This window comes from Polypterus senegalus, chromosome 11, assembly GCF_016835505.1.
Source record: "Polypterus senegalus isolate Bchr_013 chromosome 11, ASM1683550v1, whole genome shotgun sequence".
In the NCBI taxonomy this organism is placed as follows: domain Eukaryota; kingdom Metazoa; phylum Chordata; class Cladistia; order Polypteriformes; family Polypteridae; genus Polypterus; species Polypterus senegalus.
In genome coordinates, this window is record NC_053164.1 from 87179718 (window position 1) to 87190895 (window position 11178).

General features: G+C 36.3%; 1 protein-coding gene across 1 annotated transcript in view; it reads left to right on the forward strand.

Annotated features, from left to right (window-relative positions):
* rce1a (Ras converting CAAX endopeptidase 1a) overlaps positions 1 to 10405 on the forward strand; it is a 49167-nt gene extending 38762 nt beyond the window's left edge. The window contains exon 6 of the mRNA XM_039769202.1: positions 10052 to 10405. Within this exon, the coding sequence (XP_039625136.1) occupies positions 10052 to 10062 (11 nt within the window). The 3' untranslated portion in view covers positions 10063 to 10405. The remainder of the gene's footprint in view (positions 1 to 10051) is intronic.
* The last annotated feature ends 773 nt before the right edge of the window (positions 10406 to 11178 follow it).

Below are 11178 nucleotides of genomic sequence, written 5' to 3' on the forward strand. Positions count from 1 at the left end.
TTTCAGGGCGGGTGTTGACTTAAAGCGGATGTCGATTTAATCGACATCCAGGGGTGGAGGGAGGTAGTCAGTTGTAAGCTTCGACAAAACCTGCTGTTGCGTTATAGTTTGAGTCTTTTTGCTACAAGTATGCTGCATGCAGTATGTGTTACACTGGTGCAGTGGCTGTGCGGCAACAGCAGTTATGCAGCAAAAGACGTCTGAAACAGCGGCACCAGTATAACATGTACTGCCAGCAGTGTAATGTGGCAGTGCACACCTTTGGCTGCTATGTAGTAGGTATGTGAATTTATGTAGTGTAGAGGCTTATGGAACATAAAACACTGACATTTGATCTAAATAAATTTTTTATGTTGATTTATATGTGAAATCCTTGCTTTGCGTGCTTTTTAGACAACGGAGTTTTTTGGAAAAAATATTCACCCTTGGGCCAAAACAGGGGAAAAATAATAGCATATTTGGAAGCAGAAATCCTAATCTTTTTGATGCACAAATATAGAAGTGCTGTAGATTCTAAACAGTTTTATTTAAAATAGTGTTCTTTCATCCTTAGTGTAGTGTGCTTGGTGCAAAGGCTTCTTTGAACACCTGGTGACATTTTCAGTTGTGCTATTTTTGGTTACTTCTTTTAAAATTCACAGGTCATATTTTATTGTTATTTCCTTAATTGTTTTCTTTGTAATACCACGTTTTAATTGCCCACTTTTCAGCATTTTGTGTCAGCCACAAAAAAAAAAACCAACTTTTTCGGTCTTTTAAAATCCAATGTCAAAGACCATCCACTTCTTTTCACTTTTTATCCTTTCACACATTTTGCGCTTTTCATCTTATTAGGCATTTACTACAGTATGCATTCTATGCAACAATTTCAGTGCTTGTTTTTTTTCCTTTCTAATTAAGTTATTAATCATAATTCCATCTGTTAATATATTAACTCTTTTTAAACATTAGCAGTTTAATAAAACACCTCTAAACACCACCTGGAGAGCTAAAAGTTTCCTTGATTTTGTACTTTTTGTACTGATTCAGTAGATAGCCTGCATATGAATTTATTATTTATTTCAAGCTCCCAAAATGGTTTGTGCAGTTTAGCAGACAATATTCCAAAGCAATGCAATTTTTTTTAATGTCACAAGCACAAACACTTGTGCATTATTGCATGATTATAATTAAAAGGATAATGGCGCCTGAGATATTTGCTACAATTCAGTCTTTGAAAACTTTAATACCTGTATGTTTTCTGGTTGTGCGCTGGTACATGACTAACACTTTCTGCCAATGTGTCAGAGGTTATAACTTTAAAGTAACTCCTAATATTGTGGCAAGGTAAGCAGGTTTACTGGTGTGGGACAGTGCTGATATAGTTTTAATGTTATACTAAATTATAATATAGGTGTGGGATTTTCACAGGGTAGTTGAAAGTCTCTTGCTGTATTTGGGGAAAACAGTTTTAATTGCTTTATGATGACAAAATAAGATAAGTGGTTATAATACACCCTACTGTGCACTACTTATCTTTATTTACATTACACACTTTTGATAGTGTGACTTGTGTACTGTTATTATTTGTGTGTTTGTGTACACAATATTGTGTGTGTGTGTGTATATATATAAAAAAATATATACACACGCAATAGTGTGTGTATGCATATATGTACTGTATGTGTGCGCTTGTGTGTGTATGTATAGACGCTTGCAGAAAAAGGAGTAATTGTGCATCCACTTTTTTCCTTTTATTTTCACCTTTCAGGAATGATTTTTTTACTTACAACACATTATCAATGAATCCAACAATTTTAATGTTTTATGTATAACTTAAAAAGAAATATAGTATCACTCTCACAAAAGTAAATCCTTTACAGACAATGAATTCCTTCTCAAAAAAAATGAAATATTGACTGCTCATTAACTATGAGCTTGCTACTGTCTATTTCTTTCACATTAGTGGTCCAGTCCAGAGCAGAAATCACTTCTGTGTTAACTCGCCTTGTTGTCTTTTTGTAGAGAGTGAAAGCAACACCCCAGGACAGAGAGTGAACAGTTTGGCATAGATAAACCTTGGTTAGTGACATGTAGTATGGTGTGTTTTGACATACTGTATTTCAGATACTGTGCAAATTACTGTCCTGAAAAAGGTGAGGATATCCTTTTTATTCCCCTTTTATTTTTCATGGATTGGATAGTTCTCTTTGTGTTGTATTTTTATTTGCTTAGTTGGGGTACAATCTTGAGTGAGCTGGACATTTCACAATACTTCATGTGCACTGGTGTGATTTCCTTAAATCGCAATTTTTAAAAATAATTTTAAAGAGCAGCATTAGCTTTAAAATAGGATGAGATAAAATACCCAATGATTGTAAGAAAGCTATATTTTGTGGGCATTCTGTGTTATGTTTTAATTGGTTATTTAATTGGGCATTGTACTTAATTTAGAACACAGCACACTCTTTATAGTTGCACAAAAATTAATACCCATTTAAATGTATTTTTCTGTTCTTTTACATTTTACATGAATTTATTTAAAGCAGTGATGTAACACTGTTTGGGAATAGAGCTAGTCTTTTTTTCTGTTAGTTTTTCTTTGTCACTTCAATGCTTGTCAAATAAGTGGATAAACAGGAGAAAGGAAAATAGTATGCATTTATAAGAAAGTGTATCTTATGACTGCAAAGGCTTAATCTAATTTCATAAAATGTGCCATTAAAGTAATGGTGTTAATGATTAAATCTGAGTTTATGTGAAAATCTTACGTGCATGCTATGGAAACTACTGATGTATTTTTTTAACCAATCCTAACCCTTTAAATCCAAGGGAAGCTGATCATAAAAAAATAATGTAATGGAGACTAAAAAGAAATGTTGAGTAAATGTTTAATTGTTTGAATGCAGTTGAAACCTATATATTAAGTTGAAGATGTTGCCTCCCCCTGTAGGACATTAATATATTATGAAATACTACATGTTTATTATTGTATTTTTGTAAAATAACCACAATCCACATTTTTCCCCAAAGAGCTTTAAAATAATAGTATTGAGATGTATTAACATTTACTCTTCACTTTTTTTTTCTCGCTCAAACTTAGTTTAAAATTAGTCTCATCATTTAAACTACAATATGTTTCTCCATGAGCTGATGAATGCAAATGTTCTATGTCCATGTAAAAGCCTTTATCTCAAAGTCATTTCATATACAGTAATTGGTAAATAATGCTTATTTCTTTGCATGCCTCAGCATCTTACCTGATCTAAGCCATGGCTAAGCTCAGCGTGAAATTACTGCATGCTTATTAAGCACATCTCTGGTGAATACCAGTCTTGCCAGGTTATCCTTGCAGATGTTGTGCACATGTCTCAGGAAAGATTTTCATTGAAGACATCAGACATGTTCTGTAGACATGTTTTCAAGAATAGTTGTTTATTTTAAAGGTTTATTGTACAGACCTTGAGCAATGTTTTCTCACCCTTCTATTTTCACATCAGTGAATTTTGTATATCAAGATTGAAGATGTTTATATATTGAGGTCTATATTTTCTGAAAAAGTATTTTCAAGATGTGAGTGTATACCAGAAAATAAATTGCATGTCTAATTGTGCGAGCTTTTAAGACAATCTGTTTTTGGAGTTTATTGTATGTAAAGAAGTTTTAATTATATCAATTGAAATTTCCTTAATAAAGAATTAACTTTTTTAAACAGCTTGTTCTTCTGTCTGCTTGAATCCAGTTTCTCATTTGCTCTTCAATAGTGAGGGTATTGACAATACTTCTAGTTATGCAAAGCCTTTCATTTATACTATTATGATGCAAATTATTTTACCTTATTAAGTTCTAGATTAATTTCCAAACATAAAATGAGAAGTGGCAGTGTTATTGTAGTGGGTGGTACTGGTTATTGCAAGAACACAGAGAGTCATAAGTGCTAACTGCTACTTGTTGCTTTGCCAAAAGTATTCGCCATTCCCATACTGAAGCACCCCCAACCCTGAGTTTGAGGTACAAAGTTAAAGATTTGGGTTTTTTTCCTCAGAGTATATTACACAAGGGAGAAAAAGAACAAACGTGAAATGTGATTGTAAAATTTAAAATGTGGAATATTTCACTGATGTATAGTAGTAGGTTGTATTTTCTGTCTGAGACAGCTATTGCTTGTAAAAGTCTGGAAATTTAACTAAGTGAATACTTAAAAAATGCAAAAAAATGAGCTCTTTGAAGATATTTGCAGTGCTTTAAGTGTTCTAACAAAGTGTCTTTTAAGTAAAGATCTATGGTGGAAAAAATCAGAAGTGATATATTTAAATATCACCTGTAGGGTAATATATACAATAATCCCTCCTCGATTGCGGGGGTTGCGTTCCAGAACCCCCCGCGATAGGTGAAAATCCGCAAAGTAGGAACCATATGTTTGTATGGTTATTTTTATATATTTTAAGCCCTTATAAACTCTCCCACACTGTTAACATTTATTAGAGCCCTCTAGACATGAAATAAAACCATTTAGTCAAAAGTTTAAACTGTGCTCCATGACAAGACAAAGATGACAGTTCTTTCTCACAATTAAAAGAATGCAAACATATCTTCTCTTCAAAGGAGCGCCGTCAAGAGCAGAGAATGTCGGAGAGAGAGAGAGCGTGACAGAAAAGCAAACAATCAAAAAATCTATACGTGCAGTTGGGCTTTTAAGTATGCGCACCGCGATAAAGCAGCCGCAACAGAAGGGAGCAATGTGAAGGTAGTCTTTCAGCATTTTTAGAGTAGCGTCTGTATCTTCTAGGCAAACATCTTCTGTGCAAACAGACCCTCTGCTCACACCCGCTCCGTTAGGAGCAGAGAACGTCGGAGAGAGAGAGAGTGCGCAAGATTAAAGCAAACAATCAAAAAATCAATACGTGCTTTTGAGCTTTTAAGTATGCCGAAGCACCGCGATAAAGCGGCATTTCTTAGAGGAGCGTCCGTATCCTCTAGGCAAACAGCCTCTATGCAAACAGCCCCTCTGCTCACAACCCCTCCGTCAGGGGCAGAGAATGTCAAAGAGAGAGTGAGAGAGGCAGAGAAAAACAAACAATCAAGCACCGGGCGGGAAGCACATCATATACAGTGGTGTGAAAAACTATTTGCCCCCTTCCTGATTTCTTATTCTTTTGCATGTTTGTCATACAAAATGTTTCTGATCATCAAACACATTTAACCATTAGTCAAATATAACACAAGTAAACACAAAATGCAGTTTTTAAATGATGGTTTTTATTATTTAGGAACAAAAAAAAAATCCAAACCTACATGGCCCTGTGTGAAAAAGTAATTGCCCCCTGAACCTAATAACTGGTTGGGCCCCTCTTAGCAGTAATAACTGCAATCAAGCGTTTGCGATAACTTGCAATGAGTCTTTTACAGCGCTCTGGAGGAATTTTGGCCCACTCATCTTTGCAGAATTGTTGTAATTCAGCTTTTTTTGAGGGTTTTCTAGCATGAACCGCCTTTTTAAGGTCATGCCATAGCATCTCAATTGGATTCAGGTCAGGACTTTGACTAGGCCACTCCAAAGTCTTCATTTTGTTTTTCTTCAGCCATTCAGAGGTGGATTTGCTGGTATGTTTTAGGTCATTGTCCTGTTGCAGCACCCAAGATCGCTTCAGCTTGAGTTGACGAACAGATGGCGGACATTCTCCTTCAGGATTTTTGGTAGACAGTAGAATTCATGGTTCCATCTATCACAGCAAGCCTTCCAGGTCCTGAAGCAGCAAAACAACCCCAGACCATCACACTGTCACCACCATATTTTACTGTTGGTATGATGTTCTTTTTTTGAAATGCTGTGTTCCTTTTACGCCAGATGTAACGGGACATTTGCCTTCCAAAAAGTTCAACTTATGTCTCATCAGTCCACAAGTTATTTTCCCAAAAGTCTTGGCAATCATTGAGATGTTTCTTAGCAAAATTCAGACGAGCCCTAATGTTCTTTTTGCTTAACAGTGGTTTGCGTCTTGGAAATCTGCTATGCAGGCCGTTTTTGCCCAGTCTCTTTTTTATGGTGGAGTCGTGAACACTGACCTTAATTGAGGCAAGTGAGGCCTGCAGTTCTTTAGACGTTGTCCTGGGGTCTTTTGTGACCTCTTGGATGAGTCGTCTCTGCGCTCTTGGGGTAATTTTGGTCGGCCGGCCACTCCTGGGAAGGTTCACCACTGTTCCATGTTTTTGCCATTTGTGGATAATGGCTCTCACTGTGGTTCGCTGGAGTCCCAAAGCTTTAGAAATGGCTTTATAACCTTTACCAGACTGATAGATCTCAATTACTTCTGTTCTCATTTCTTCCTGAATTTCTTTGGATCTTGGCATGATGTCTAGCTTTTGAGGTGCTTTTGGTCTACTTCTCTGTGTCAGGCAGCTCCTATTTAAGTGATTTCTTGATTGAAACAGGTGTGGCAGTAATCAGGCCTGGGGTGGCTACGGAAATTGAACTCGGGTGTAATACACCACAGTTAGGTTATTTTTTAACAAGGGGGCAATTACTTTTTCACACAGGGCCATGTAGGTTTGGATTTATTTTCTCCCTAAATAATAAAAACCATCATTTAAAAACTGCATTTTGTGTTTACTTGTGTTATATTTGACTAATGGTTAAATGTGTTTGATGATCAGAAACATTTTGTGTGACAAACATGCAAAAGAATAAGAAATCAGGAAGGGGGCAAATAGTTTTTCACACCACTGTATAATTGAGGAGTTTTATTTAATACGTATTACATGCTCTGATTGGGTAGCTTCTAAGCCACCCGCCAATAGTGTCCCTTGTATGAAATCAACTGGGCAAACAAACTGAGGAAGCATGTACCATAAGTTAAAAGACACATTGTCCACAAAAATCCGCGAACCAGTGAAAAATCCGTGATATATATTTAGATATGCTTACATTTAAAATCCGCGATGGAGTGAAGCAGCGAAAGTTGAAGCGCGATATAGCGAGGGATCATCCATCCATCCATCCATTCTCTTCCGCTTATCCAAGGTCGGGTCGCGGGGGCAGCAGCTTAAGCAGAGAGGCCCAGACTTCCCTCTCCCCGGCCACTTCTTCCAGCTCTTCCGGGAGAATCCCAAGGCGTTCCCAGGCCAGCCGGGAGACACAGTCCCTCCAGCGTGTCCTGGGTCTTCCCCGGGGCCTCCTCCCGGTTGGACGTGCCCGGAACACCTCACCAGGGAGGCATCCAGGAGGCATTCTGATCAGATGCCCGAGCCGCCTCATCTGACTCCTCTCGATGCGGAGGAGCAGCGGCTCTACTCTGAGCCCCTCCCGGATGACTGAGCTTCTCACCCTATCTTTAAGGGAAAGCCCAGACACCCTGCGGAGGAAACTCATTTCAGCCGCTTGTATTCGCGATCTCGTTCTTTTGGGATCACTGTAAAAAAATTAATACATTTCTTTGAAAATTTGAAAAGTGTGTACTCGGTGATCTGCAACTTAATTTGAAAATGTACACAAAGCATTTAATCATTATATTTATTATTCCTATTTAAATTAGGATAGATGTTATTATTTTTATAATAATTCTTATTATTGAGAAAAAAGGTTCACAGATTGTAGGGTAATATATTTTATTTCACATAATATGTAATAAGATCCACAACAATAACTTCAAGACATATATAAACATTTTAAGTCTACTGTTTTTTTTATTTTTATTTATTGTGGTTTACAGTGTTTAAAAGAAAAGTGTTTTTTTTTTAAATAATAGCATGAGCTTTTGTTTCTTTCAAAGCAAACTGCGAAGGCTTTACTTGGCCAGGGGATTAAGGTTGGACTGAAGAGGGCTAGAGGGTATATAACTAACTAACAGTTTATAATGGTCTCCATTTTTCAAGTCTGCTAGAGGATTTATTTTGTCCCAAGGTTTAAGGCAATTACCAGGTACATATGGTAGTTATTCTCAAGCTAAAATTGTGCAGTTTTAAAAAGTAGTATTGTATAGTAGTTTTTATCACAGGAAGAAGCCAGCTCACCAATCATACTGAAGAAAACTACTGCTGAAGTGATGTCACTTAACTTTACAACATTTTGGGAATTCTTTTGTAAAGAAGATGTAGAAAAAAAAATTAAAATAGCCCAAATATAATGTTGGCATTTTATTGAAGAATTTGAAAATACAGGCTGTCCATAAAGTCTGTGTGTAATTTAAAATAGTTGTAACTTTGTAAGTATATTTAATAGAATTCGTAAAAAGGATCAGAAAGCTATTTTTTTAATGTTAGTAGTTTTATTTTTGCCATATTTGGGGAACTGAAAATCAACATGAGTCTTTTGAACATGAGTCACAGGGCCATTCTTTTTCGAAGGACATGTTGTTAATGGTGATAGCTATTTAGAAATTCTGCAAAATTACTTTATTCCTCAACTTGAACAATTAGGACTGATAGAAAATACAGTGTTTCAACAAGATGTTGCTCCTTGTCACTTTGCATGTTAGACTGTTTCTACATGAGAAATTGCCTAACCGATGGATTGGAAGAGGGGGACCATTTTCTTGGCCGCCATGTTTGCCAGATTTGACTCCATTGGATTTCTTTTTATGGGGACATATGAAAACTAATGTTTATTCAACCAAGCCTTGATCTTTAGAAGACTTGCAAGCTGGGATAACTGATGTGATTGCTTGTGTTACTGAAAATCAGCTTCAAAATGTTTTCTGAAAACTATAGAAACGTATTACCCTTTGTATTAGTAATGATGGTGGACATGTTGAAAATTAACAAGCACAATAAAAAATGTGTGTGTTTCTAATCCTTTTTTTACAGATTCTTTCTATCACATATACTTACAAAGTTACAACTATTTTAAATTGCACACAGACTCTGTATATTGCTGTTATTTTCAACTACAGTAGTCCGTTTATGTGAGCATTATCAAAGCTCTGTATGCTGCATGGATATAAGTAAATATCTACAAATGTGGAATAGTATGTAAGTGTATATTATCTATATATATCTTTGTATATGTGGCAGCTACAGAGCCATTTTCTCATAATGAAAATGAATATGTAGTTGTCTGAACAGTATATTGTCCTTTATTTACTCAATTAAGCAGTTAAGAAGTCTTTAACGTAATTCTTTTAAGAGTAATTTCCAAAGAATACAACATTAACATTATTCAAAATGCTTAAATCGCAAGTAAATTGATGCTTGCTGCCTGGGTAATTTAAAGTATTAAGTGAAACAATAATGTAGTTAATAATATTTGCTTAGTGTATACCACTATGCAGTATATTTATAAGCTACAGGAAGAAATGGCATTGCTCATTTTTTTGCATGGCAAGTGGGACTTTCCCTTGAGCTTTCTCCGCTGAATGCTGAAAATCTTTGTCAATATGTTTAACAGTAATGTCTACCTCAGCCATTTAGCAGTTGCCCAAATTCATATTTAAGATGCATGAGTGGGCTGATGTCTTGTTTTGCAAGACGACTCAACATCTGACTGTCCAAATCTAAAAAAGGCACAGCACATTTAAGACTAAGAAACACCATCTGAATCAGTTTCCACCCAAGAATCCTTAAAGTTGAACAAGCGCTCACTCAACTTTAACACCCTGTAACAGACACTGTACTACCACTCTATTCCAAAGGAGGTTCTGAACCTGGACTTTCACACAGTTTGGTGTGAGTGCTAAAGTGAGATGAATAATTCAGAGTGGCCTACTGTATGTAAAAGCAATATGTTCACTTTGTAAAAGTTAACTGATTGTTACCGTGATCAGATATATGCTATTACGAAAAAATTACCATGTGACATTTTGGAAGACTACCATGATTTTATGGATCAATTTGAACTAATTTTATATTTAAAAAAAAAAAAAAAAAATCCACGCAAAAATTTTCCATATTTGTTGTTCGTTACCATGGCAGTGGCTGGTCATGTGATCTGCATTGCACTTGTGTTTCTTTTGACTTTTTCCTTTCTTGTCCTTTTTGACCCTTTTTTCTTTTGGTTTTAGCACCATGTTATTTGGTTTTGGCCTTTTTGTGAATAAAGTAGTTTTTGAAAACTTTTTTTTTTTCTTTTTTTTTTTAGTTTTCACTTAGGTACGCTCCTAGTTCTACTCCCTACTCTCCAACTGCAGTACAGAGCAAATGGGACAAAGTAGGACTAAACTGAAAGACCCGCATGACAGAATACAAGGTACACTCCTACTGCATGTTGTCCTATTTGTAACCATCTCCCAGCTCTTTTGAGGAGATAACTAAATGTTACACTAGGGGAAGGTTTTAGTGGTGCACAGTCGCTTGTTTCTCTCTTAACCCTTCAGACAGGAGATACACAGCACTATAGTTGATTAGCTAACCAAACTGCACACATTCAATACCACTTAGATGCTTTACATTACACATCTGTCATATTCCATAACATGCCCAGTCTTTTCTCAGCAAGGCATACCTCATACAGTGGCTTAAGATTAGGGTGTGGGAGGATTAATCTTACTAAAGACGAATGAGTACAGTTGAGCAGGTGTGACTTGCATTAGGAGTGCCATGTAGTGCTAACTCTTCTCAGAGTTTTTACTTTGTAAATAAACCTGCATTTCAACCAGCTGTTGAAAAGCAGAGCTCTGGAAGTCTCCAGGCAGACCTTTCTCATTTCTGGTCCAAGAGTAGGATAACTAGTACTGTACTGTGACCCATGCTGCCAGTATCCTTCTTAGTCTTCTCATCTCCAGGTCTTGCTATTGGTCCAGCCATCATCGAGACTACATATTTTACTTTCCAGCTTTCATATGGGTGGATTTTGCTGGCTTGGGCATAAGCTAGCAGTTCTTATTCTTGTTATCAGAGTTTTCTTTTTTTATTTTTATTTTGTTGGGCCTCATTATTAATATTCGTCTGAGAATCATGCATTTATTGTTGCTGAACTTCAATAATAAAATTTTGTTTAAAAAAAGAAAAAGATTATTAAACCTTATTTGATTTCCTAAACATCTTCAAAATATCTCTACTAAAGGTTTGAGAGTAATTCCATTGAGTTTCTGCATTTTAGCACTGCATGGTGTTTACCAGAGCCAACCCAATTGATTCTTGCTCTGAAATCACTTAAGGTTCCTTTAAAGGACTGATTGTTTAGCTGCACCACAGTGGAGTTTAAGGAACTGTGGCAGGATTGCTGTTTTTGAAGTCTCCCTTGTAGCTGGCACTTGAGCTGCTCGT